The sequence below is a fragment of the Pochonia chlamydosporia genome, chromosome 7 (assembly GCF_001653235.2).
Source record: "Pochonia chlamydosporia 170 chromosome 7, whole genome shotgun sequence".
Classification (NCBI taxonomy): domain Eukaryota; kingdom Fungi; phylum Ascomycota; class Sordariomycetes; order Hypocreales; family Clavicipitaceae; genus Pochonia; species Pochonia chlamydosporia.
Genome location: NC_035796.1, coordinates 2869130 through 2896465, shown reverse-complemented (window position 1 = coordinate 2896465; position 27336 = coordinate 2869130). Strand labels below are relative to the sequence as shown.

At 51.4% G+C, this 27336-nt stretch overlaps 10 protein-coding genes across 10 annotated transcripts; 3 read left to right on the top strand and 7 right to left on the bottom strand.

Moving 5' to 3' along the window:
- Positions 1 to 29: 29 nt before the first annotated feature.
- VFPPC_14568 (hydantoin racemase) lies at positions 30 to 825 on the bottom strand (the record flags this gene model as incomplete). The annotated part of the gene is made up of 2 exons (XM_018292336.1): positions 30 to 680; positions 739 to 825. 2 exons carry the CDS (start codon positions 823 to 825, stop codon positions 30 to 32), a joined length of 738 nt encoding a protein of 245 aa, XP_018139149.1.
- A 361-nt stretch (positions 826 to 1186) lies between these two features.
- VFPPC_09288 (Arp2/3 complex subunit (Arp2)) lies at positions 1187 to 2553 on the top strand (the record flags this gene model as incomplete). The annotated part of the gene is made up of 3 exons (XM_018287849.1): positions 1187 to 1208; positions 1329 to 1748; positions 1823 to 2553. The coding sequence occupies 3 exons, from the start codon at positions 1187 to 1189 to the stop codon at positions 2551 to 2553; spliced, it is 1173 nt and encodes a 390-aa protein (XP_018139150.1).
- A 1797-nt stretch (positions 2554 to 4350) lies between these two features.
- Positions 4351 to 5760, top strand: VFPPC_09289 (meiotic mRNA stability protein kinase UME5; the record flags this gene model as incomplete). Its single annotated transcript, XM_018287850.1, has 1 exon — positions 4351 to 5760. The coding sequence occupies one exon, from the start codon at positions 4351 to 4353 to the stop codon at positions 5758 to 5760; it is 1410 nt and encodes a 469-aa protein (XP_018139151.1).
- A 1352-nt stretch (positions 5761 to 7112) lies between these two features.
- VFPPC_09290 (ADP-ribosylation factor 6) lies at positions 7113 to 7972 on the bottom strand (the record flags this gene model as incomplete). Its single annotated transcript, XM_018287851.1, has 3 exons — positions 7113 to 7276; positions 7440 to 7586; positions 7723 to 7972. 3 exons carry the CDS (start codon positions 7970 to 7972, stop codon positions 7113 to 7115), a joined length of 561 nt encoding a protein of 186 aa, XP_018139152.1.
- Positions 7973 to 9747: 1775 nt separating this feature from the next.
- On the bottom strand, positions 9748 to 11049 carry VFPPC_14569 (SAGA complex subunit Sgf29; the record flags this gene model as incomplete). The annotated part of the gene is made up of 1 exon (XM_018292337.1): positions 9748 to 11049. The coding sequence occupies one exon, from the start codon at positions 11047 to 11049 to the stop codon at positions 9748 to 9750; it is 1302 nt and encodes a 433-aa protein (XP_018139153.1).
- A 1991-nt stretch (positions 11050 to 13040) lies between these two features.
- Positions 13041 to 14443, bottom strand: VFPPC_14570 (mannose-6-phosphate isomerase; the record flags this gene model as incomplete). The annotated part of the gene is made up of 2 exons (XM_022428921.1): positions 13041 to 14222; positions 14300 to 14443. The coding sequence occupies 2 exons, from the start codon at positions 14441 to 14443 to the stop codon at positions 13041 to 13043; spliced, it is 1326 nt and encodes a 441-aa protein (XP_022284133.1).
- Positions 14444 to 15917: 1474 nt separating this feature from the next.
- Positions 15918 to 16978, bottom strand: VFPPC_14571 (hypothetical protein; the record flags this gene model as incomplete). Its single annotated transcript, XM_018292339.1, has 2 exons — positions 15918 to 16856; positions 16952 to 16978. The coding sequence occupies 2 exons, from the start codon at positions 16976 to 16978 to the stop codon at positions 15918 to 15920; spliced, it is 966 nt and encodes a 321-aa protein (XP_018139155.1).
- A 4499-nt stretch (positions 16979 to 21477) lies between these two features.
- Positions 21478 to 23001, bottom strand: VFPPC_09291 (peptidyl-prolyl cis-trans isomerase-like 4; the record flags this gene model as incomplete). The annotated part of the gene is made up of 2 exons (XM_018287852.1): positions 21478 to 22870; positions 22922 to 23001. The coding sequence occupies 2 exons, from the start codon at positions 22999 to 23001 to the stop codon at positions 21478 to 21480; spliced, it is 1473 nt and encodes a 490-aa protein (XP_018139156.1).
- Positions 23002 to 24367: 1366 nt separating this feature from the next.
- VFPPC_14572 (hypothetical protein) lies at positions 24368 to 24847 on the bottom strand (the record flags this gene model as incomplete). Its single annotated transcript, XM_018292340.1, has 1 exon — positions 24368 to 24847. One exon carries the CDS (start codon positions 24845 to 24847, stop codon positions 24368 to 24370), a length of 480 nt encoding a protein of 159 aa, XP_018139157.1.
- Positions 24848 to 26006: 1159 nt separating this feature from the next.
- On the top strand, positions 26007 to 27334 carry VFPPC_18148 (hypothetical protein; the record flags this gene model as incomplete). The annotated part of the gene is made up of 4 exons (XM_022429803.1): positions 26007 to 26227; positions 26308 to 26424; positions 26576 to 26691; positions 26748 to 27334. 4 exons carry the CDS (start codon positions 26007 to 26009, stop codon positions 27332 to 27334), a joined length of 1041 nt encoding a protein of 346 aa, XP_022285215.1.
- Positions 27335 to 27336: the final 2 nt, after the last annotated feature.

The following is a 27336-nucleotide window of genomic DNA, read 5'->3' as shown; positions in this document are numbered from 1 at the left end:
TTAAGTCGGTCTAGCCTAGCGTTTTATGTCTATTTAAAGGTTCTTGTACCATTTATGCTCTGATGCAATTGCATAATGCCCGCCTTGACGCCATCCACAATGTACAAATCGTCTGCTCTCTTCCTGCCATAGACCTCTGTGGCCGCGGAGCGGATTACACCCTCTAGGCCGGCCATACCACCGCAACCCAAGACAACACAGGCAACGTGCCCAGACTTGAGCAGGTCTTTTGTGGCCAAACTCAATTTTGCCTTGACATCTTCTGGTGAGACTGAATGGAAGTCTCCTGCCGTTAGGCCCGACGTGGCCACACCGGCAAACTTGGTATTTCTACCTGCATCTACGCCTAGAAAGTCGTACACTCCGTCGGAAAGATGCTTATCCCAGAAGCTTCCCGTTGTTACGATGCCCCATTGCTCACCAGGCTTGAGCAGAGACAGAGCGGTCAATATACTGGCCTCAAATATACCCGTCACTGGGACATCGAACCTGGCAGACAGTTCAGGGACGAGGCTGTGGACGCTAAAGCAGGCAACTAGTATAGCATCAAAACCATCGCGGGAAAAATCTATAGCCGGTAACTCCGTCAGGATGACCTTTGTGCTTATCTCGATGTCTTCCATGTCATCAATGCTGGCTGGGGCATTGGAACTGGCCGTCATGGGAACTACCTCTACGGACTCGGAAGAGTCAGCACATCTTGTATCATACACAGTCCATGCTCTCAGGCTTTCGTACATTTGATATAGGTGTGGATTTGGCAGCCAGTAGCATACCGTTGGTCATGGCGGTGGAGGAATTGGGGTTGATGACAAGGATGCGCATTTTGGTGGGATGTGAGCGTGGGACCGTCATGATGACCTTGATATGATATTGCCCATTTGCCAACTAGTGCATACAGTGATTTTTTATCACCAAGAATAATGATTCTATTCACAGTTGAGCGAACAGAACTTCATGGCTTCGTCGGTGGTGTTGCATCACTCACCCAATCTCCATCACGTGATGTACCTCTTTCCTGTTGGTGCTGCTGAGCCACCTCTGACGACAATCCACCGAACCCCACCATGCTTGGTCGCTGACGACGTATCTCATCCAGGCACTCGAGCTCCTTGACGCTGCCCACAACATCAACTCCTAACTTTGGCTTCGTCAATACTCGTCCTCCTGTTGAGCTGTCGCAAAGATGGCCAACACTCCACCCATTGGTATGCTATACTACTCTCGCCGTCACAAACAACAAACCATGCCCCGCTCAGTTGTAAGAGCTCAGCTCTGCGCCTGGTGACAGCATCATCACAGCTAACGCGAGTTTCTCCGCACTCCAGTCCTCGACGGCGGCACCGGCTTCCTCAAGGTCGGATATGCCGCACAGAACTTCCCCGAACATCAATTTCCATCCATCGTGGGCCGACCTATCCTGCGATCTGAAGAGCGAACCGACAGCAATGTTGTCATCAAGGATATCATGTGCGGCGACGAGGCGGCCGCCGCTCGTACCATGCTCCAAATCAGCTACCCCATGGAGAACGGTATTGTCAAGAAGTGGGATGACATGCAGCACCTGTGGGATTATACGTTTTACGAGAAGCTCAAGGTGGACACGAACGGGCAGAAGATTCTATTGACGGAGCCGCCTATGAATCCCCTGAAGAACAGAGAGCAGATGTGCGAGGTCATGTTTGATCGATATGGATTTGGGGGTGTTTATGTGGCTATCCAGGCTGTTTTGGCCTTGTATGCGCAGGGTATGTTCTAACTTGATAGGCGGCATGGGCAGTTACTTCATTGGGGATTACTGGTTACTGACTTGAGCGTGCAGGTCTGAGCTCGGGTGTCGTCGTCGACTCTGGAGACGGTGTCACACATATCGTCCCAGTTTATGAGTCGGTTGTGCTCAACCATCTGACCAAAAGACTAGACGTGGCTGGCCGCGATGTTACCCGGAACCTCATCAAGCTGCTCCTGCGCCGTGGTTACGCCCTGAACCGAACGGCCGATTTTGAAACTGTTCGACAGATCAAGGAGAAGCTCTGCTATGTTTCGTATGATCTGGAGCTAGACAAGCGACTGAGTGAAGATACTACAGTTCTTGTTGAAAACTACACCCTGCCTGATGGCCGCGTCATTCGTGTGGGCAGCGAGCGATTCGAGGCACCCGAATGCCTCTTCCAGCCTCACCTTGTCGACAGCGAATCGCCCGGCCTCGGAGAGTTCCTGTTCAACACTATCCAATCTGCCGATGTGGATATCCGCGCTTCTCTGTTCAAGGCCATTGTTTTGTCAGGTGGCAGTAGCATGTATCCAGGTCTGCCGTCGAGACTTGAGAAGGAGCTGAAGCAGTTGTGGCTTACGAGGGCTCTGCAAGGTAACCCCGAGAGGCTGAACAAGTTCAAGGTGCGGATAGAAGACCCGCCAAGAAGACGACACATGGTCTTCCTTGGTGGTGCTGTGTTGGCAAACATCATGGCCGACAAAGAGAGCATGTGGGTGACAAAGGCGGAGTGGGATGAGCAAGGACCTCGTGTGTTGGAGAAGTTGGGGCCACGATAAAACTAAAATATAAAATCCGGCAGTTGATTGCGAGAGAATTGTAGTATGGAGCTGTGTGGTTGCTCATGGCGAATTAAATCTTTACATAGCGCAATAAACTTGCTCCTTTTCGAGGTTGTTCAATCAGTGGATTTAGTAGGGGTTGCGCTGGATGGCTGACATCAATGGTCATTGTCATTGCTATTGTCGCTGTACCATAGTGTTAAATGCTGAGGTTTAATCCTTTAAACAATTCATACGAAGCTTACTTAAGTAGTAGTACCTTCAAGGTTACGATGTTGGATCTGAGGATTCTGCACTTACAGTGCTACAGAAGGTGCAGAAGGATGTCAACGTGCTTAGTCATTTTGCATCGGCACTTGCCGCCAATGAAGCTGGATTGCTCCTGCCACTTGCGCAAACCCGAGTCGCTGGCTGTTACACTTGGATGGTCGCACAGGCACACCAACCTCTCTTGCTTGTCTCCTGTTTTTCATGATACTCCTCACTCTGTCAAAGATTGTCTCACAGACACTTTCGGATCAAGAATGAACCATTCGCCGATCTACGCGCAATAACCGCTGTTTCACTTGGGCCGACTCGCACCCGCCCGTGTCCATCTATCCCCATTTATCCACAATCCGCACAGGATCCATCCATCCATGCGAGAGAGCCTCCACTGTTGACGCCCAAGACTAATCAACAAACCAAACCAGTGCTCTCGCTTCATGGTCCCGTCGCCGCTCTGTCGCGAATCGCGATAATCAAGCATGCAGTGCCGACAGTAATTGATTCGCTAAACCCCATTTCAACCACGGTATCAATATTGTTTCAGTATTGGGGGTACCACCAGTCTTATGCGACCTACGCCGCCATTTGGCTTTGAATATTGGTTCGACTGACATTTCATACAACGCTGCATTGCGCCGTCGTGGACGGTTTGCAGCACAACGCCATTCGACAACTGTTAATGGTATCATTCGTCTTGGCATCTATTCGCTCTTTTGATCAAGAGGCAACGACGACCGCAACCTTGATAGAGACACCACCCGTGGGTCAATTACTGGAATTACGGTATTCGCTTATTGTCCGCCACTCGAGGATTGAACCGTCGGCATGAGCCTGACGAATCCCCCGACGGGGCCGAACGCCAATGCTATTAGCAGAGGCCAGTCACTGAAGAGGAGCGTCCAGGACGCTTTTGCAGGTACGTTGGCATAGGTTCCTATGATTACTATTTGATACTGCCTTCTCCATCTCTCCGGCCCGGGTCGTGGCCTGTCCATGTGTGCATTCATCGCCGCCCAGGATCCATCATCTCATCCGCTCCATTGTCATTAGCTTCTGGTGCTCCGCTGTCCCCATGTTGTGGCGCCCTGGCGCTCCCTGCCCACTCAATCTTAGGCGAGGGACCAACCGACATGACTAAAGGGCCAGACGCAACAATGAACTGGGGTCTTGGGCGTCTGGGCCGGGCTACCGCTCTCATATTTTGCCCCATTTAGGCAAATTCGAACGAAACCATGAACTGCTGTTTGACCTCAACCCTGGGTTGATGGTCGAAATCTGGTTGCGTTCGGGAGTCTTTTGAGGCCATTGATCGTCTATATTCTGCATTATCACCATAATTTCTTCTCTGATTTCGCACACAAAGCGATTTTTGTCCAAAATACCTCTCCTAGTTGGAGAGGAGGAAGGAAAAAAGAGTCTCCGGGGCAAGACAGGCCCGCTGTGGCCATCATCGCTCGGGTTCTTCGACTCCATCATATCTCCCTCCCCCTTTGCTCTCATACTTTACCCATTATCACCTTCAGCGCGATGCCTCTGCGACTCCGGACCGGAGGGCAGTTTCATCACCCATCATCCTCGTCTTCACTCTCATTCAGTACGCCGTCAACTCACCACCGTTATGCAGATACCCATGACCGGCCTGGAGCTTTCCATCCCCGGCTTCGGGTGATGGACCGGTACAGAATCGTCGGCTTCATCAGTAGCGGCACATATGGACGGGTGTATAAAGCAGTTAGTCGCGTCAATGCGGTAGCTGTTCGCACCACAACCACGACGACAGGAAGCTCCAGCAGTGCTCCCGGTGGTCAGGAAGTGGCTATCAAAAAGTTCAAGCCGGACAAGGAGGGTGAGCAGATTAGTTACACGGGCATTTCGCAAAGTGCCATTCGAGAAATGAGCCTCTGCAGCGAACTTCGACACAGCAACGTAATCCGTCTGGTGGAAACGCTTCTGGAGGACAAGTGTATCTTTATGGTATTTGAATACGCTGAGCACGATTTGCTCCAAATCATCCATCACCATACGCAGCAACCCCGACATCCAATTCCACCGGCCACCATCAAAAGCATCATGTTTCAACTCCTGAATGGGTGTCAGTATCTGCACACAAATTGGGTCCTGCACCGTGATCTGAAACCGGCCAACATCATGGTCACCTCGGGCGGAGAGGTGAAGATTGGAGATTTGGGCCTTGCAAGGCGGTTCGACAAGCCGTTGCACTCTTTGTTTAGTGGCGACAAGGTTGTTGTGACCATTTGGTATCGTGCGCCAGAGCTAATACTAGGTTCATATCACTATACGCCGGCCATTGATTTGTGGGCTGTAGGTTGTATCTTCGCCGAATTGCTCTCCCTGCGCCCAATCTTCAAGGGCGAGGAGGCCAAGATGGATAGCAAAAAGACGGTTCCTTTTCAAAGGAATCAGATGCAGAAGATTGTGGACATAATGGGCATTCCAACTCGCAGCCGATGGCCTCTCCTCCCCATGATGCCCGAGTTTAACCAACTGAACACTCTACAATCACCGCCGTCCCACCACGGCCATCACCACCATCAACACCACCACCACTCGTCCAGCAGCAGCTCAACATCGAATCTCGAAAAATGGTACTACAACACCATTTCTAACGCTCCCCAAAGCGGGTCGTCTGGTCCATCATTGACATCTCTCGGCGCAGAGGGCTACAAGCTCCTCGCGGGACTGTTGGAGTACGACCCTTCCAAGCGACTCACGGCTGCTCAAGCACTTCAATCCACCTTCTTCACGACCGGCGACCGCGTCAACACCAACGCATTCGAAGGGCTCAAGGTCGAATACCCCCATCGCAGAGTTAGTCAGGATGACAACGACATCCGCACTAGTAGTCTACCGGGAACAAAGAGAAGCGGATTGCCCGATGATTCATTGTTGCGACCCACTAAGCGTGTAAAGGAGTAGGCAACCAAGTTTGACGATCAAGAGGGCAACCAGGTGAACAACCAACAGACTTTTCGCGCCGAAATGCTTCAGCTTGGCGGCCGGGACTTGGCTGAGGACGTTTCCATGCCAAGTTCCGAGGACAGTGACTCGCCAGGCGGAGTGCGACTTGTAATCCGAACCAGGGGCGCATGAGAGGATGCACAATACCGCTGTATCGCTGCCTCTGAATAGAAAAGGCCTCGATATACTCCTTTAAGGGCTGCGTATCTTGAAAGGGGGGTGGCTGAATATTCGTACGGATGCAATACTTGGAAGTTGTATCAATACTGAAGAAAGCATTAGCATGGCAAGCTGACGGCTTTTGTCAGCTGCAGTTCCAAGATGGCTGCTTGATCACGAAGCCCAAAATCAGCGGCGTCCGGTCAGGCCAATTGTGCCGCAGTTCAGTCATCCCGTTGGTGGTCTGCAACTACATTGCATCTCTGTCTTGGGCACATGCGGCGTAACATGTTGGCATGGGCCATACTGGCTGGGGGTACTGGGATTCTTTCATGTAGCGACTGAGCGTATAAACATGACTTGGCGTTTGGATGGTGTCTGGAAGTACTGATCAGGACATTGCATATGAGCGTTGATTCAGCATTTTGGGTAGTAGGCAACTTGGAAGCATGTACTTGAATGTATCAAGTGTATGGGGTTCTGCGGTCCATGTATGAATATCCTTGGTAGGGAGGGTGGTCGTGACCATGGTCTTTTGCATTGACACGTCTTCTCTCTCTCAGCTAGTCCAACTTGAGTAGTTTAGGAATTCATCAGTATTAGAACCAGTTGGTCCATATTCACATCTCAGTACGTCAGTAGTCATTGCGCAATCAAATTCATCATCACCATACATGATATTACTACTGCCTTCTACTGCCTTCTACCTCGGCGCCCCTTTCCCTACCCACCCATTATTGTATGTATGTACGTACTCATTACACTCCTGGCACACCTTTCTCTTTGTAATTCCACAATTCCTCCGCCCAGCTAGGGTATTCGTACAAAAGAAACAAATTACATGTCAAATACACGAAAAAAAAAAAAAATAATAAGTCGTGAAGTAAGGTAAGGCAACAGAGTCGGACATGATACGCTCGTCAGCTTGAACAGGACGGGGCTCTTCCCAACGATCTGCTTGTTCCAGGTCTAGCAAATGTGCTGACCGGAACGGTATCTACCGGGATGCTGGTAGCGTGGCCCAGCCGTTCGCAGTCGGTTATGCTGTGCCTTGGACAGGAAGGCAAGCTGCAAGACAGACCTGGCAAAGTTGATGAGGAGTATGGTCGGTCGAGAGAGAGGGTGTATTTGGTTTCGTGGCCGGGCGAGCTTTACTTCTTTGCCGGGGCGGGAGGGGCCTTGACGTTGTTGGACAGCCAGGCCAGACCTTCGAGCAGACCTTCGCCGGTGGTGGCGCAACTGGGCACGACGTACCACACCTTGTCTTTGAGTTTGGAGAGCTGGAGGGCTTCTGTGACTTCTTGGGGTTTCATGGCTATTTTCTCCATTAGTTTTACTCCTCGACATTTTAGCTCCTCGCTTCGCTCGATCAAGCGTGCAAATGGATCAATTTTGACTCCTCACTTTGACTCCTCGCTTCGCTCGATCAAGGGTGCAAAAGAATGAGCTTGTAGAAAAGGCGAATGGACAGTACGTACCCTCTTTCAGATCCTGCTTATTTGCAAAGACCAGCAACAAGCTGTCCTTCATCTCGCGGTCGTTGATAATGCGATGCAGCTCCTGCTTAGCCTCGTCCATGCGAGCGCGGTCCGACGAGTCAATAACAAAAATCAAACCCTGAGTTCCTAAAGTCCAATATTAGCATCAGCTGTTTCTACTCGTCTCTCCTCAAACTACACCGGAAGCAGCAACCACTACCACCCAAACCTCCAATTCCCCATCCCCAGCAAAGCGAGCGCAGCGAGGACCATAAATACGAACCGCTAAAGTAATGCCTCCACAGAGGACGAATCTTGTCCTGGCCACCGACGTCCCATACATTAAACTTGACGTTCTTGTAGGTGACGGTCTCGACGTTGAAGCCCACGGTGGGAATGGTGGTGACGTCCTGGCCCAGCTTGAGCTTGTACAGGATGGTAGTTTTGCCGGCGGCGTCGAGACCGAGCATGAGGAGGCGCATCTCCTTCGATCCGAAGATCTTGCCCATTACTTTGGAGATTTGGCCGCCCATGTTCGCGTCGATTTGCGTTCTGGTGAAGTGTCGAGAGGGGCGCACGAGGCAGAAACGCGGTTTCGCGATGTGTGGCGGAAAGGGAGGGTTGGTGGTGCAACGCAATTAGAGACGGCGAGTGAAGTCGGTGTATTCGAGGCGTGGGTGCGAAGAGGAACAGAATTCGTGTGCGGAGTGGGAAAAATCGCCAAACAAGAAAATCAAAACAGACAAGAGGTTTGGGAGAAAGAGGTTGGGCTGAAAGTGAAGTGGGCAAGGGACGAAGGGACTTGGGACACGAAAAAGGGTGGTTTTGGTGTTTCAGTAGTCCATGTCTGCGAAAGTAGTTGCTCCATCTTGTACACCGTCTTTGTGCTGCGTGGTGCTGGGGTAGGTACTTGTGCCTGGCGGATGTACCTTGTACCTTGTACCTTTTTACCCCTGGCCTGGCGGGACCGACTTTTGACGTTCACTTCCCAGGTACTACTTTGCACAATGAGAGCTTGACACTTGCGACTAGACCAAATTGCAGACAAATAAAGTTAATAATGATGACTGTGGGCGAGACTACTCGACAGAAAACATTAGATTGTGCACACACGCAGCATTCATCTAGAGATGATGGGCTGCCACTTCGAATAAGCCAAGTGAGGGTGATGTCACAGTCGAGCGTCCATCCAACTCGTCGGGTTTGGCAAGGCCTGTGCAGCACGAACCGGCACCGTGCTCAAGTCAATTGACAGCTCAGGAATATTCTAGTTGGCAGACTCTATGGTTTCATGTAGATTGCGTTGGTGCGTAACAGTGTCAACTGTCCGCAGCCCAATAAGTAAGTGCTTGAGTGAGTGACTGAGTGACTGGCCGAAACTGGACTCAAACCATAAACCATCATGTACTTCAACCACGTTGACCTCTTTGACAGCGAGAACTTTAGAAGAGTGGAAACCTCCTCCGTCAACATCACGACATGCTGTAACGGCATGAGCAGCTCTGCCGCTCAGTGTGCCAAATCATTTCATCTACATTGCAGCACGAATATGTGCCATCATTTCTGATGCAGGGGAAATGTCGACGCACAGGTGAGAGAGAGAGGGCTTGCATGCATCGAGCTGTACCTGCGCTGCCACATCCACCAGACACCCACTTGACAAGCCAGGCCAAGCTAAGCCTCGACAAGGGTCTCCAAAGGAAATGAGGGGCAGAAGTCACGATGCCAATCTTTTCAACACAGGCACTCCTCTTGACTGTGAGTTGGGTACTGCCCCGATGTCAAGAGTCCGGTTGTTGCTAGACCAGACACGCAGGGAAGCGGAGGCTCATTTGCGCCGCATCCATATGACACCACAACAAGTCAATACTTTACATTTGATCCCACCACCAGCATTTGCTGAACAATTTACTCAATTCAAGTCTGGTTGCTTGCATTGATGGCACTGTGCTGTGCATACGCACATCCATCGCTCATACGCTGAGTACCATACACTACCAGACATCATCTGCATACTTCAGAAGTACGTGTTACATGCCACACTACCTAGTAATCATACAGCATGCCCTTCCCGTACAGACACCACACGTACCAGTCATGTCTATGCTCCTAAACCCGTCACCAAAGACTCCAGGATATCATTCAACCCAGTTGTACGGAATAAAAGACCAGTTGTAGAACCAAACGCCACGGTATCACAAGACAGACAACCTCATATCCCAAGACGCCATAAACACACCATCCAAGCATCAACATCTTTTCCAACGAGCTCAGGCCACAGTGTTCGTCTCTGCCTTCAATCTTCACTTCATGCCCTGTACTCAATCACAAATCGCCGCTCGACCTGCTGCAGAGTCGTCGAGTCATTCTCGCCTTCAAACTTGAGAGCCACTCTGCCTTGACTGTCCATACTGTGTACTTCCGCCTTGTAGAACGTCGTGGTGTTAGGATACAGCGCCAAGACCACTTGTCCCGCCTCCCAGTCCTTGAGTGTGCTCGCTTGGCTCTCGGGCGTGATTGGAATCATGCTGCTGGCACTCGTTCGATATTCCTTTTGCTTGCTCTGGTCGTCGGGTTCAATGTCCAGCACCTTGTACCGCCGGCTCTTGCCTTCTCCAAGCACTTGAGCCACTTCGCCCATGATCCAATCTGACACGCCTTCTCCTCCGGCCTTGGGCTTAAACGCCACAGCATCGCCCTTGGAGAACACAACCTTGGACTTGTTGCTGCTGGCAGCCGCAGCCGCCGCCGCCGCAGCAGCAGCAGCAGCAGCTGAAGTAGAAGCAGCTGATCCTGAGCCTCCAGTCCCTGGCCCAGATGAACCCTGGGGCTCTACACTATCGGCCTTGGGTGGCATGCTGTCTCTGTCTCGATTGCTCGACCGGTCACCGTATTTTCTGGAGGAACCGCCAATCGGGCTGGGCACGGGCGAATCTCCGGCTCCGTCGAAATCGTACAATGATGCGGCTGCCGCGGCTGCGCTGTCTCGTGCGTTTCGTTTGCCTGTAGGGGCAGACGAGCCGGCCTCGGCCTGTTCCTTGGCAACAATGACGGCACGCATAATCTTAAGCTGCTCCATGACGGCCTTGATGCTGGCCACGTTGGCCTCGGAGAACTTGACGCCGTTCCGACAAAGCTGTTCCATCTGCTTAAGAGACTCGTTGGGAATCTTTTCGGGGTCAGTGGAGCCGACTTTCTTGTCCATGTCAACCAGCTCGGAGAGGTTGTCATTCTCGGAATTGATGCCCGAGACGATCTCAGCTAGTTGGCTCTTACACGAGTCCCATATTTGGGCCTCTTCTCCGTGTGAGTTGTTGCCATTGCTGCGGTTGCTACCGCGTCCGCTTCGATTTCGTTGCGACATGGTGCCACTGCCTGGGCTGCCCGCAAAGCCGTTCCCTCCCGAAGTGGCACTGGCGCCTGTTCCTGTTGCTGTTCCAGTGCCGGTTCCAGTGTTTCCTCCTGAACCGCCGCCTCCGCTACTGGTGCGATTGTGGTTGCTAACAGTGTCGACAGAGTCTGAGCGAGGTGAGGATCGATGGAAGTAAGGACCAAGCTCCTCGCGAAGGTTATCGAGTTCGTTGCGGCGCTGTCTCTTTCTGTCAGTCATGTTGAGATGTTGTAGTAGAAAATTAACGACTAGTGTTGAATTTATGTGTGTCTGTCTGTCTGCAACAGCGCGAGGCTCAACTCAAATTGGTTTCTCGACTTTTTGGCTCCTTGCTCCGTGTTGCCAGGCAGTCGTCTCCCCCGCCTTTTTCGGAGCGGCGCTGCAAGGTCCAACGGAAGCAAGAAGCAAAGCCAGAGGAAAGTAAAATGAAAGACAAAGTAAAACGAAGCAAAACAAAATCAAAGCCTATTAGCAAAAGGTTGGACCAAAGCTTGCAGTTTAGATGCAATGGTGCAATGCCCGCTGTGCCGCAGACTGAATGTAGTGGCCAGGGTGTCTGTCAATGGGTCAATTGGGTCAATTGGGTGGCAGGAGCTCTCTGGTGTGCGGTCCGCTTCACTGTTGCTCGGCTTCAACTCAAAGCTTGAGCTCAAAATGCGGGCAAGCCCCCAGCAACAAAGACAGAAGCAGGCGCGAGCATGGGCGATGCAGATGCAGATGCAGATGCATTTGAGTCCAATTGATGTGAGCCAATGCGCCAATTGAGCCTTAAAGGGGGCAATTGGGCAATTGGGATGCAGGTGCAGAGAAAGTGAGGGCCAAAGGGTCAAAAAGTCAAAAAGAAAAAGGCCGAAAATAAAGAAAAAAATGCATAAAGAAAAATGGCTGGTGACATACATTGAAGGCGCTATGTGGTGCGGCGTGGTAAAGTTGCGGGCTGGAGCTCCTGGAGCTAGAGCTAGAGCTGGAGCCGAAGCCGAAGCTGAATTTGGACTTGGACTTGGATTTGGATTTGGATCAGTCTTGATCCAATGTGGTCTGGTCGGTGATGGTGCGGGACTTGAAGTGGTTCTCTCAAATAAATGAGCAAGGAAGTCTGGTGCCTAGTACTCCGTACTTGGCTCGATTAGATTGAATCGCAACCTGTAGCCCTCGGCTTGCTCTTTCTCGGAAAGGCGTCAAGGTAGACGGCGACTTGTGCAGTTTATGCGCTTTGTTACTGTGCTGTAAGTATTCTGCGATGTGCCCGCGTCTCTTGCCTGCTTCGCCAGTGAAACAAGGTGAGTGCAATCGGGCAAGTACTCAAGTACCTGCTTGGTATGAGGATCAATTGATATGACTGGGGACTTGACCCCACGCCCAACCAAACAACCACAGACGGCTGCACGGAAAGAGGCAGGCTCAGGCTCGCTCCTGCACTTCGATGGAGCCTCACAAGACGCGCGCCCACAACCAAGATCAAGGTCAGCCAGACCAGAGTAGAGGCAGAGTGAGGCAGGTGAGGCGGGACGAGGTGAATTCTCAACAGGCACGAGTCAAAAGTTGAGAAGCAGCGACTCCCAACACGGATGGGAGCAAGGTCGAGGGGGGCGGTGAATAGGTGAAAGAGTGAGTTGCAAGTGAGATTCAGATTGATGGTGGCAGGTCAATGTCTGGTGGGTTATTAATTCCAAGGAAAAGGTCAAGTGTGGTTGTGTGAGAAGAGGTCGACTGTGGATGAAGTGTGGTGGGAGGGACTCGAGGAGGAGAGGCACCAGACCAGACACCAGACCAGACACGACTAGATGTCCATACATGTAAGGGACTTGACATGGACACGGAGCCAACAAGCTGGGCGTCAGCGGCATCATCGGCCTGGTCTGGCACATTCTGCCAGACATCTGGTGCCCGGTACTTGACCCAACGCCTAAGACGCAGTGCCAACTCAGGTACCTTGCGTGCTGTCATGGCACTCACCAATATGCAGCCCTGAAACAGCACCTGGTCAGCCGCTGGCCACTGCCACCTCCACTGGAGCAGACGCTGTAGCTTGCAACTTGCCCTGGCCTTGGTCTGGTATTTTATGACGCACATGTAGTCATGCCTCGATGTCACTTGAACTTCCAAACATCATCATCAAACATTCCTCTTTTGAAATTATCATACCATCATATTGTAGCATAGCATCCATCATAACTATCCATGACCTCCCTCTCTACCATACAATCAAATCACAACCTCTCCTTACTCCCCTCCACCTCACAAAACGCCTTAAACGTAATAAACTCATCCCCCTCCGCCTCGAGCACACACTCAGCCGTCGAGCCCACAAAGAATACATATCCCTCCTTGACCTCGTGCACCGTCGGTCCCACGCTAATCCTGCCCTTGCCATTCGTGCAAATCACAATGCTGGGCCCTTCCAACGGCTCAAACGTAGCCTTTGCACCCGTTTCCTTGAGCACCGTCCTCGCCACGGCGAATTCTTCGATCGGCGGGTCGTAGAGGTGTACCGCCGAGCCAGAGCTGTACGCCGTGCGGTTCAGAGTTGCGTACGGATAGTCCGTAGGCTCCATCTTTTGTTCGTCAATAGGCGCGTAGTTGTACGTGAGCATGTCGACGAGCGTCGTGACGTCCTTGAACTTGGGCGTGAGACCCGCGCGAACCACGTTGTCAGATGCGGCCATGCACTCAATGATATCCCCGGATAAATACGCATGAATGTCATCAGCCACGAGGAACAGGGCTTCTCCTGGCTGCAGTGTGACAAAGTTGAGGAAGAAGAGCACAAAGATGCCAATATCGTCGCCAAACTGTCCGTAAAGTCGGGTTACAAGCTCAGAGAGAACCTCACCCTTGGTAGACTCGACTCCTCCCGCAGCAAACTCGACGCCTTGCGACTTGGCCAACTCGACCACTTTTGTGATTCCCTTGGCAACATCGTCCGCCGAAGAAGACATCAGCGCCCCAAAAGCCTTCTTCAGGGCCGCCTTCTTGCTGGCCTCATCACTCCCCTTGATCGTCTTGATAAACTCCGAAGCAGTCTCCTCGCCAACCAACTCTCTCAAAGGCCCAACATTCTCCAAAAAGTGAGCAATCTCGACCAACGGCCGAAACCCGCAGAGCCCCTCGAAAGGCGTAATGGCAATAGCCATCTCGGGCTTGTGATTATCATCCGGGTAGTTTTTAGGATCTCTTGCGTGCAACTGCTCGGCAAGCTTCTTATTGGGATGGGCCTGGATCGAGAGGCCCTTGTTGATGGACAGCACTTTGAAGAGGAACGGCAGCTTGGCGCCGAATTTGGACGACACCGACGACGAGAGGAGGAGCTGGTTCTCGGAGCAGAGATCCAGGAGCGTTCGGCCGGTTTTGAGGTCTTTGGAAGGGTTGGAGGGATGTGTGCCCATCCAGAGCTACCACGCATGTCCGTGTTAGCAAGTAAAGCACATTTTGATATATTGTTGGAGCGTCACCAGCAGCTTTTTCGTACCTCTGCATACGGCTTGTCCGCCTGAATACTCAACTGATCCGACGGCGTGGCAGCCGCAAATCTCGCCGCGGCAGAATCATTGCCCTTTTTGCCCCATTCGTAGGAGTTGACGCCGCACTGGAGTCGAAAGAGAGGGACCTGCATGGCAGCTGTGGTTGAGCTTGCCCAGCTCTTTCTCGGGGGGATGTTGTGCTGGTACTGGCTATGAATTTACGGCAGTGCTGCGCTGAACAGAAGCTTCAAAGGAAACGTCCAGAAAAGGTTAAAAGTCAGAGCTGGTTAGGAATTGAGGATGCTTAAAGCAAAGAGGTTGACGGTTTGGTTGAGATGAAGCTTCCCCTCCTTCGTCTGCCCCGCCACGTCAACATTTCTTGTTGCAACGTCCCTCCATCCACGCAAAAAAGCCAAAACAGGAATGGAGCTCTAAACTCGACACTTCGACCTTGGGCTCTTCTCATTGCGCTTCCACTTCCGCTTCTGCTTCCGCTTCCAACTAACTGTCCCGTAGTTAGGTGGAACTTGCAATGTTTCCACTTGGTCTTGATAGATTGATCCAGTACGGGCCCCGCTGTGGAAACGACAAAATTCCCCCATTGAGCTTCGTCTATGATTCCCACACGGCGAAACCAGAGCTCAGAGATGACGTGGGACAGGTAACTTTACGTGCATACTTGACACATGGTTGATCTAACCTATCAGTGTATTTGCAAACGGGCTAGCTATCTATTCTGCTGCGAAACAAATGTCCCGCTCATGGATAACCAGCATTGATTCTCCATTGTCCATGTGGCAAAGTGAATTGGTTGGTGCTCCAAATCGTACTCGACTTCATGTTGTTCAGTCAGTCCAAGCAACAACTGCCAGGTAGAATCTTCCGCCCACGCATTCGCTTCCTCAACTCTCAGTCAGCGACAGGAAACCGGAGTTCCGTCGACTACCTGACCCTTAACTTACACGACCCAAGGTCCAGTCGCTCCCCATTTTTGGTCCTTGAATGTTCCCTCGACGTCCTGCGTCGCAATCCTTGCACTATCAGTGAGCAACATCTAGCCCACTCCGTCAGCCAACCAGCCAGCCATGTAGGGTCGGCTCTTTATATTGCCGTGTAGGGACAGGCTTGAAATTCAGCCTTGTCAAACACGGCAATACCAGTCGTGCCTTTCGTTCTACATGGCCCATACCAAGTACCCAAAAGAGGGATTGTATGGCAAATGGTAGGGGATACCCGTCGAATGAGCCAAGAAACATGTACACAGCGTCACTGTGCAAATCCTTTGTGCCCAGTCAACACTGCGTTCCCCCTGACCCGGCATGGCTAGTCAGAGTGGACCGTCCCCCAGTATTCTGGGTATCAGCATCGCTTTTTCGACATCAGCTGAGTTCGAACAGGGTAACAAACACACATTCACCCCGTCCTTGCCATGGTGTATCCTCAGCCTGCATCAACTTGCCGAAATTTTTCTCCAGGTTGTATGCAAGACGCCGCCCAGCAATGAATTCAGACTTGACATCTGCAAAAATGTATGTATGTAAATCAAGGCAAAAACACACGATTGGATCCAGGTGGTCAAATGCAGCCCATCTCCCGGATCCGGTCCTAGGTAGCACCGCCTATTATTCAGCCTTGAAGACTGGCGGAAATATGCCCTCGGCCGTTGATACCATCGTTTCCTGTTGACAGGGTTGAATCGAGAAACTGTCCGCGACCCTGCGCGAGGTACTGTTGGCCCTCCACGGTGGTCAAGCTTGCGTTGGCCTGTCCACGATCCGGCGCGGTGTCCGTGTAGCGGTACGGGTATCCTGGTAAAGACGGCCGGAGCGAACCTCCCTGCCCAAACTCCTCAGCTGGCGCAGACGTAGTGTACATGTTGGTCCCACGATCCATTGCTGCCGCATGATATGTACCGAGGGCACCAGCATCGTATCCGTGGTAGTTATTTCCATGGATATCGATTATCGCGGACTGATCTGCGTCGTTTAGAGCTGCTGTAGCTCGACGACCCAGGCCCATCGAGCTCGCAGAACAAGGTCTCAATCGTCTGGAAGATGTCGAAGGTGCCACTTCTCCATTGTCGCCAGTGGTCGATTCAGCATAGCACGGGACTGTCCCATGAAGAGTGTAGCCACCTTCTCCTGCAGTCGTTTGTCGGCCAGATGTATTTCCATAGACATATGCCGCGCCCGCGTCCGCATACACCATGCTGTTGTTTCTCACAACTACTGGATCTGCCTCGGAGCGAAATGATCCTATCATGTACTGATGGTCGTTGCCTGGCGCTGCTTGGTGATTCGTCACATAGTCAATTGACTGATCACTGCCATAGCCATTCATCCACCCTTGGACTTGCTGATACTGCTTTGCGCCGCACTCATACGCCATGTCACTCTGATCTTCCGATTCGCCTTGCCCCATGGAACCAATCATGCTATGTGTGTAGAGAGACGAGCTGGGTAACATGGGGCCGGGAACAGAACTTCGGCCTGTATGTTTCCTCGATACACTGATGTTGTAGTTTAGCCCCGTTGATCGGACCCCTTGAAGTTCTTGAGACGACACCTATCAACTCATGTATTAGAATCACTCGGCCAGTGGTGGGAGGTCACGGCAACACACCCGTAGAAATTGGCAGGGCTCAAAACCTGCATTCTTACAATTTGTGCACCCCTCTCCTGTACCATTGTCACCGCTGCATCGAATCTTCCTTTGGCGGCAGCGCCCACACTTGCCACAACGTCAGTCAACCTTATTCACGATACCATCAAAGGCGTCAGATGTCAAGTGTGCTCACCGCAACCGCAATTCGTTTCCTCTGGGAACTCGATTCGTCCATTCTGTCTTGTCCTAAAGGTCCCCCACCCAGGAGGATAGTTCTAGCCGCAAGTGATGTAGAGGGGTGAGCAACGATGGATGAGGATATTGATTGGTCTTGAAGGTGGCTTGAGGTAAATGTGCAATGTTTCGACGAGGTAAACCCCTTGGGCAAATGGGCGAAGAGCTTTACCAGCTCCAAAGGGAAAATCTCCGTACCAGCAAGGGCAATAGAACAAGAGTGTTATGACGATGAAGGTTGAGATTTTCGTTGCAAGATCAGCAGTCGGCACTTGGTGTCACACATATATCCAGTGCCTGTCAAGGTTCGACACAAGCTTCCGATTGTGACAGCTGCCAGCGTAGACACAAGGTACCCAATGAGCAGAGCGTCTCTAAGGTGAAACTTGTGGAAAGTTGTGCAGAGTAAAAGAGTAGAAGGAGGAAGTGATGAGTGGAAGCGCTGGGTGAGATGAAGAGAATGCAGCAAAGGTTAGAAGCAATGGACGCCAGAGACTTTAAAACTCTTTCCCAACAAGAGTCTACGCCCTCCTTAACAGAAAGGGGTAACAAGGAGGTGAAATATTTGCGGACAAAGAGGAAGCAGAGCGAATAGCTTAAGTGCTGCAGCTATGTCATGTTGTTTTACGTCGGCCGTACGACAGATGAGACGTCCTGAAAACATGCTGAGTCTGATGATAGCTTGTTTGTGCCAGCCGGATCACGTCCGATGCATCCAATGGATTTCCATCCGACTGCACGACACCATAGTTGCCCTTGTTCTCCCATGTTTGTGGTATATGCTGGCTAACCACGGAGCGGCCCTTCCTCGAAACACGGTAGCCATCAACTCGCTCACAAGCAAGTCTTACAAGCTGCTTTCATTTCTTCTGCCCCCTGCCCAATATCTCGTTTGTATTGACTGCAAATGGCCTATGGGTACTATCTCCATAGCAGAACAAATTGGGTTAGATTGACGGTCTGTTCATCACGGCATTTCCGGATGGCGGTTGAATGGCTGCCGGCGGTTACGTGCTTGCAGGAAAAGGATCCAGCCCGCTCAGTCCCATGTGCCGCATGGCACCCAGGCATGCTTCACTCTCGGCCGGTAGAAGGCTCAATATTCAAAGGGCTTGCCCCACGAGCAGAGATCCTGGTAGATCTATCTCATGGTCGATCGGGAGAGCGCCCTGATTTCTTGTTTACCGGGAGCCAATCTTGGTTGCAGAAACCCAGTCTAATGCCACTACCAAACTGGGTCTCAGGGGCGACACAGGATGTGTCAGCAGAAAAGATCCCGAAAAGAGCGGTCCACGGTCCTGCTCGATATCAACCTCACCTTGCATGTGAGGTGCAGCTGTCCAGATGTCCACGTTCACTTATGAGTCTCGCTTGGCTTTCCCCAATGGTCGTCGTCTTCACGAGAGCATTGTCAATCATAGGCTTGGCGAAAAGACAGTATTAAACTAGGACAGATGTGTTGGAATGCTCAGTAGATGATAATATGTTCTTTAGCTACAGGGACTTAAAAACGGGTTGCACAGTCCGCGAACGATCCATAAAGGAGAAAATTGCTTGGCCGGCGCCGTGGTCACTCACTAGTCGATGAGACACATACAAAGCTTCGGCCATTGGTGAACCAGTTGTTTGGTGCATCAACCACAAAGAGCAGCCACAGAACGCTCACTCCGAGCTGGGTGACGACGCCTGTCCGTGAGCAAACTTGCGGGTAGTCAAACGCTCTTCTTTCCACCAAAGGCCCCTGAGTGTGTCGGTGTGCGTTGTGAAATACCCTAGTTGTCTCCGTCCATGGTACCGTGCACATGGTTGCACAAGCTCAGAGTCCATGCCCAATGAGGTCAGTGTCCTGGCACGTAAAGCCCCAAAACGTGGTGACATCAGCTCCTGTCTCGCCAAAAAAGAATTCATTTCGTTTGAAATGTTCTATTCTCAGTGTAACGAGCTTGACAAGAGGACTAGATATAGGCTCGGAAAGAGACGTGCCAAATGAGGCAACAAGAGACCCCATTTTCCAGCAGAGACCTTGTGATGTGCCTTGTTGCCGGTCAAGCGCAAAATTTCTACCAGAATACCAAAGCTTCGTTCTACCTACGATCACCAGGCGTTCATCCTGTGCGAGGCGAGGTCTGCACTGCCACTTTCCCGACACGTGCAGACCTTGCAGATACGTGCAATGGCCAGGCACACAAAGAGACACAGTCTTTGCTGTAATTCCAAGGATTCAGACGCGCGCCACCAATGCTTTAGCGGGCGCGTCTTTGAGGCCACTGTGGCGGGCATGTTGCTGTCGAATGGACCAAGTGTTGCTCATCGAGTGTCGGGCTGCAATGCTAAGCGGGATGAGGAGGCTCTTGCGAGCAAACAAGCCAGAGTATCACAGCCTTGCAACCCATCTGATCCGGTGTGTCCGAGTTCCAACTCATGTCTAGTCCGTGCAGTTGGTGGAGGAGCCTGCTCAGTCAGAGTTTGTTTTCTGTTTTTTTTTCCTCGACGTTCTCTCTGAGATGACTTCATCCCTGATGTTTGCAATCCAGAAGGACGACGAGGCAAATCCTTATGCCTCATGAAGCGACACAGGAGGAGGATAAAAAAGCAGGCCCGATATCGTCATCGTACAAGCATTAGGGGTGGCGCCACCCAGGACTTTCAGGTGCTTCTGAGCAAGCACTATGGCATGCAAAGTGATTTGCCCTCACATGTATGGTGTAGGTCACCTTCTGCTGGCAATAGGGCGTGCTATTTTGAAAATTCGACGACCAGAACTCAAGACTTGCTGGCCAGGTCCCAAGTCACTTTGCGCCAAAAGAAGCTCGGGAAAAAAGCTAGCATCCGCAGCCACCATGCAGGTCGCAGGAGAGGTTTCTTGTTCCACGATGCTCAGGGCTGATTCCTGGTGCATCAAATAAGACTGAATGAATATGCATGTCATCACCGCCATTCTGTCCTCGGTTAATTTTGTTCCGACGGTATGCCGTGAGCCATTCATTTGCAGGAGCAACAGAGACGACGGCGTATTCATGCGCGACCAAAGGTGAGCTGCAAGCCACGCAGTAACAACGTGTGTTAGCCCATTCAAGGTAATCTGTCCAAGCAGCTTCTAGCTACACAAAACATGGTTGGCCATGCTTGGAGGCTCCTCCGATGCCTGTCAAGATCGCTAGTGGTATCCAAATTGAGACGGAGTGTGGACTTCAGCAAAGCTAGCCATACTAAACTTTGTGGTGCAATGTCCTGATTTACCAAGCAACTGTGTCTTGCTTGTGAGTAAGATTGCCAGGTCAAGATGATCGAACCAGGATCAGCGGTTAAGTGTGAGGCTCATTACCAAACTGCTCTTTAGACCTAGACTTGTGTTGCAGCTCGACAATCTATGCCAGACGCGGTCAGCCCGTAACAGAAATTCTCAAATGGCTTGCAACTGGTCTGCAGTGTGTCTCGGTATGGTGCCGCATGCTCGCCAAACTCTCTTTACCGCCGTATGACTGCCAGATGGCTCCGAAAAGTGCGGATATGTTGGTGAGCGTCGATTAGTGATTGTTTTTTGTGTCAACACTCCTTGAAACGCTGAATCTTCTGGCCACTGCATGGATAACTGAGAGGCTCACGCGCAGTGCCAAGCATCCCGCGGCGTAAAGCATATTGAGCATGATGTCACTTTGACCATGCTTTGAACACGAGACTGCACTTGAATATGATCATATTTCAACATGCATTGCCTGGTAGACTTTGCGGAGTATGAGGCTGTCTGCTGTGGTGCAAAGCACCTCCAGAATTATGAAGTTGGCAATCTGCGGTATTCCGGGCCCGAGAGACGCACCTTGGCCAGCTAGACAGAGAACCCGTCTGTGGCCCAGGAGTCAGAAAGGCTCGGGGGGTCGACACCAGAGGCGGGAATGCAACTGCAGCTCTCGCTTGTCGGCGCTTCCAAGCTGTTGCGTGGCTCAGTTTGTGCGACCGTAATTGCCAGACGGTAATGTCAACGTCCCTGAATAAAGTCACATAAAGTCTGGCTATGGCGGTGACGTTTGACTTGGAATTTGTGTCATAGCATACCTAGCCTGGTGATACGCACACGGTGCATGGCGCTTACTTGATTGCGCAAGTGGTCGAAGGAGTCATTTCGTTCTGGACACTGGACTTGCGGTTGGGTGAGATGTGCTCCAGACATTTTTGAGGATGCGCGGTGTAGCACAATTCTGTCTGGTGAGACGGTCATCGTGATTGATTGCCTAGGTACGAACAGTCGAACCTGACCCATGGTCATAGTACCCATCAAGGGCACCCCGAATAACAGTGTCTAGTATCGACGCGCCATGAGTCATATTTCAACTTATGAGCCATTCTCTTATCATTTCCGGCGGTACGAGTTGTCACGGTCGTGATATTTGCCTTGGTCTCGGTGTCGATCTCGGTCCCTTTCCCTTTCTCTTGGTCTGTTCTCATCCTTGTCACCGGATCTATAACTCCGTTCTCTGCGGTCCCCGTCTCTTCCAGCCCCGCGGTAGTCGACATCCCGTCGCCACTGTTGTCTATCACGAGCTTCTTCCCGTCTATGCGGACTGCGACTTCGACTGCCGTGATCTTTTCGCCGACTCTCTTCCCTTGAGGAGAAGTCTTCCCCTTTGCGGCTCGTTGGTCCGCCAAGCTGGTGGCGCCCCTTCATCTCTTCGTTACCATATACCATGCCGTAGTTGTTCTTTTCTGGGGCATCCATTTCGGCTCTGTACTGCCTCCTCTTTTCAAGTTCCTCGACGCCTCCCCAGCCACCACGAGAAGCATGAGCACGTCGTTTGCTATTTGTATCTTTCCTCCAGACATCGCTCAATTTGCTGACACTCTGGGAAAAGTCGACATGTATTCTTCGGTCATCTATCAAAACTCCTTGCATCTTGAAATAAGCGGTTTCACACGATGCCTTGTCTTCGTATTCAATAAAGGCATACTGTAAGCTGTCTCCCGTTTTGGCGTCTCGAATGACCTCGCAACTCAAAATTTTGCCAAATCGGCCGAAAATAAGCTCCAGATCTTCGTCGCCCGTCACGGGATTCAGTTTGCAAACGAAGAGCACGTTCTCCGGCGGTTTAACCTCTGCGAATGGCAAGTCTCCCATCATCTCCAGTGTCAAGGCTTGCGCGTTGGCCTCGTTTTGGCGCCGCCGCCTCTCCAGCTCGGCTTCGTCTACCCCATCGTCCTCGTGCAGGGCGGCTTCATCAGCAATGCGGACCGTCTTCAATTGCTCGGAGGTTGGGGGAGGACTTGAACTAGGTTCCCTTAAGCCAGACGGGTCTGGATACGGGTCATCCAATATGACGGTGTGTTTAATCCGGATATCGATCAAGGGATAGCCCTTGTCATCGACGATGGCTTCGTTGATCTTTTCCAGGGCGTCAAACCCCTCCACAACCTTGCCAAATACAGCCGCCTTGCCGTCCAAGAAATCGGTATCTTCGCCAAGTGTGATTATGAATTGAGAAGCAGCAAGCCGCGTTGCAGGATCGGAGGAGAGAGGGGCGGTGGCCATGCTAACAGTGCCGCGTTCGACGTGCTTCAGCTTCGGGTGAAAAAATGCAGGGAATGATCGTTTCGCAGGATCCGCGGATATGTGACCCCATATTGAAGAGCCTCCATCAGACTCCTTGGAGAGTGGTCCAAGGGGATCGCCTGTCTGGAATGAAAAGTTCTTTTGCACAGAGTGGACGGGCGAAAAGTTGTAGTACTTGACTTTGCAAAGCTTTACAAAGCTATCCAAAATGTTAGCCGTAGTTCATGTAGGAGGGAAACGGGCTGCTTACTTTTCGCAAAGCTTCGGCGCATGTTCAACCAACAAATCGATCACAATGTCGCCCACGCTCGTTTCTAGCAGGACCGACATTGCTCCAGTAATTAGGATTGCTCACAATGAATGAGTGAATGCAGTTCAAGCTGCAACACGTTGATAAAATACAACGCTCATGAGCAAGGTGTGCTGAAAATAGCCACTTTGTGCGAATATTCAAGCAGCTGTGTCGTCAGAGCTGTGTGGTCAGAAATGCAACCAATGGGCGGCTGTGACAGAGGCAATGTCCAAAAGCTGCAGATCAAAAAGCTATGGAGCTCTCTTCTTCCCGATATTCTCCCGGGACAGGGATGTCCAGCGCCCAGAATAGACTCCATCACGTGATGATCACGACGTTGCGCTAAAGCAAGCCACATTGGGCAAGCCCATGCAGTTCTGGAGCAACAAAAGGTGTGCAAACCTCTCCTCGTTGGCGGAACCAATAGATGATGATAAGTTGGAGACTTGGGCTTCAAGAGGCGCTACCACACAAGCTGTCAAGCCGCCAGGAGAGAACTACTCCTTCATGGTGAGGGTCGCGCATCGTGCGGGGGAGAAAACAGACCAGGAGAGGAGAGCATGAGCGGAACAAGCCACCATGCTCCCTTGTCCTGGCATCCTTGAATCAGGAAGAATGCGATGGAATGCCCCTCTTGCCTGCACAAAGTCCAACCGATTGCTCTTTGGAGGTGTGCTCGGTTGGAATACGTTTTCATATTCACATTTGGTGGAGCTCTATGAACTGCAACGCAGCCAAGCTCTTTTATGTACATAGATACTAGGTACTTGGGACCAAGGCATGCTGCAAACTTGGAAGCTCAAAGAGTCGTTTTCGGTACCCATTCCGTAAAAGCCAAGCATTTCTTGGCGAACGCTTAGCCGGCTCGACTGGGTTGGAACTCCCACTTGTCTCAGGTGGTTCATCGCTGATTCACACAAGTCCAATCTCCGTCACCATCTCACAGAGTAATATTCAGAGACATGCACCTTACCACAGCAGGTCATGATTTGACAAAAGTTATCTCAATTTTAAAGGACGGATTTTCGTGGTCCGCCTGGTAGAAGAATTGAAGTTACTAGGCAGATGGATGCTCGTAGCAACGCTGCAGCTGATGCTGTCAGAGATAAGGAAGATAGTACAGGAGGGGGAAAACGCCATGCAAAAAATATCCTCTCGACGTTCTGTGTCGCCGTTGTATGAGGTCGTGATGAATGCCACACCATATCGCTTTTTAACCCAAGAAGCCAAAGTCCCGTCTTTGCTACTTATCCATGAACGCCGTAATAGCACAACCTTGTCGTGGCTGGAAGCCGTTCCGTAGGGAAAAACGCCAATGCAAGAAATTAGGTATTACCAAGAATAGTCCAGAAAGGGACTTTTTCAGAAGTCATTTGTCATTTTTCCATAGTGACAATAGCCTCCTTACTCCATGCATGGAGAGCTCCGTCTCCGTCGCCCAGAGCGAAGCTCCTTTTCCGTCTCCATAAGTCTGGCTTGCGCCCACATGCGCATAGCGCTATCACTGCGCACTGCATCACAGTTGAGTAGCTCCGTCAATGCACGTTTGATGCTCTCGTTGACATCGAATAGGCGCTGTTCTTCGGCAGAAATCTCGTGCATGGTCTCTTCATCCAGAATTGTGTCCAGTAATCCGGAACCAGCAGTATCCCATCCGCTGTAGCGAACTCTAGAGCGGCCGTGTTTTCGCTCACCGCTCCTCGAATGCCGCCTAGGCGATGTTGACGTTGATGAAGTGCTGGATGATCGAGTCGACATGCTTGTCACTGACGCCTTCCGTGGTCGTATTTGTTCAAGGTGGCTTGATAATTCTTCATGTTGCTCCTGCAAAAGCATGTACTTCTGCAGAGCGAAGTTGTAGCTGTGTGTCTTGCTCAAAGCCATTTTGCTTTCGTCTCTTGGGACAGGTACCAGTTGTCGTCAAGTCCTGCAGGTTCCCTTTGGGTTGAAAGTATATGAAGGGGCAAGGAATTGTATCGATGAAATACGCTGCACTTTATAACAAGCCCATCGAATGCAATGTCGGTCTTGGGCCGTAATCCATACCATGAGCCGGGGGGTTCACGGCCGCAGTGTTGTTGCAGTATGCAGATGCAGAAGCCCACTCTGTGGTTCAGCCGTTGCCAACCAGACCTGCCTCGAGGCACCAAGCAGCTCCAGGATTTGCTGTAAGATAAGGAGCCAACGAACGTGTCTCCACTAGGAAGAGCAAGAAACGTGGGACTGTGAGCGTTATTAATGCGGGATCGAATTTGATGACCTGGTGATATGGCAATCTCTGTCTATCACCGACCCTTTGGTCGTTTTCTGGAGGTAGAACCGGAGGTAGAAAGCCTGATAAGAGGAGGAGGTATGAATGCCCTCCCAGTGTCCAAGGATGTGTTGTGCTTGGGTCGATAACGAGGTGGAGACGAACAGGCTGATGTGGCTGCGTCCCCGTTAGGAGTCTGGTCGGAAACTCGGATGGGAATGAACGTTTAGGGGTGTATGGAGTATGGATTGGAACAGTTATGCCAAATGTCTGGTTGTCAAAGTTGTCCCAGGTAAATTTCAGCTGAAGGATAACCAGAGGCAAAATAATCGGCTACAGCAATGTAGAAGTAAAAAGAGGGAAGGAGCGGGGGGCAATGATTGAAAAGCAGGATGGGAAGATGGGAAGACGGGAAAGGCGCCTGCACAGTGTTGAATGGAATGGCCGTCAATTCTGTACCTGGGACTTTCACCTTGGAGCTTACTCCACGATAATCAAACTGCAGCCAAAACCCCCATTCGAGGTTCTTTTCTTCCTGGGCAGCCAACTGGGTGCAATTAAGGTTTTGCGTGTCGCAATGTGCTGGTTGGCCAATGAGAGAGATGGCGGTGGCGACAATTTGACGCTTCCCACGATACGACGGCAAGGGAGACAGGGAAGCCAGCGGAACCAGACCAGGGCGATTCAAGCACAGTCGACAGGGTATATTTGTGTGGCAGCTCCTCTTGAATTCTTCTCGTCTCCAGTGGTCTGCCAGGGAAATCGGCAACTGAGCTGGAGCCAGTGAGGTCGATGGCGCTACCACACGTTCAGATGGGGTGCGCGGTCAAGGAGCGGTCGAGCGGCAGAGCGATGCAGCAAACAAGAAGCAATCAAGACGACTTGGGTCTGGTCCCAGTTCGGAGTCGCCCGCCGGACGAAGTAACACCACCAGCAACGACGCTAGCTGCCACTTGCGCAGGTTGGGAATCGGACCAAACGCTCGAGAGCTATTCCAGCCAGTTGGGGAACACGCTTTGAGCGCTAGGACACGAAATGAGGCCGTATTGGTGCTCGACCTGGACCTGTGGTGGTACGGGGTTCTGCCTGATAGTCTGTGTTATGGCGATGAGGGTGGTATGCTTGTGGCGCCAACTGGAACAAGACTGGTCCAGAATTGGGTCATGGATAGAATTGGGGGTGGAAAGCCTGGGAACAACGAGCGGGATGTGCCAACCCAATAGCCTGACCGGCTGCAGGTTCTTTTGCCTTGATTGAAGAAAATTTCAAATTGGGCGGGAAGAGCTGCAAGACCTGCAAGCCAGGTTCAGGTGACAATGGTCACCGTCAAATATTCGGTTCGTGCTCTCCGTGCGGTCTAGTCGAAGAGCTGACGCTGGGTCAATTGAGTTTGGCCGTTCAAAGAGCATAAACGTTGTTTTTGCTCGCAAGGCAGTTGGGGATACACACAAGACTTGTCACGATGGTGTGCCAAGTGGCTTGTATTTGGTTTTGAAAGCCGAACCTTGTCGTTGGTGGGAGAAATGTGATGAGGGAGTCTGCGGTTAAGGTTCGAACGTGCTTTTAACGTTTGCCCGGCAGTTGAACTTTCAACCGTCAATCTGATGAAAGCAGCCAGGCCCGTTGTGCTTCTTCTGGAAGATCAATTGCTGATGATTGACCATCTCAGAACTCGTCAAACTGAGCCTCCTGCTGCAAGAGACTATGATCTGCCTATCGACGTATCTTGCGATACCCAAACGCCAGCACCTTCTTCTCTAGCTCTGGTGGAGCTACCAAAGTGGGAAGGACGAGACAAGCCGATGGAGGTTGAATGGAGACAAATGACCTCTTTTCATGCTGTGACCGAAATAGCTCAGGGGGATTGGCGCTCTGTGACAGCTAGAATGCAGCATGTTCCCATGTGGACAGACAAGAATGGGTCGTGGCCAGGGTGTAATGCTTGTTTGGAACTATTGCAGCATGTCTTGTTGAATCTTTTCCAGAACCGAGCACGTCGCAGACCACCCACGGGGTCACGCACGGAATATGAAGAAGCAGTCAATTTGATACTCGGCACAATGTACGGAGCACTGTGCCTGGGAATCAAACCCTCGCAGGAAACAGTATGGGGAGATTAAGC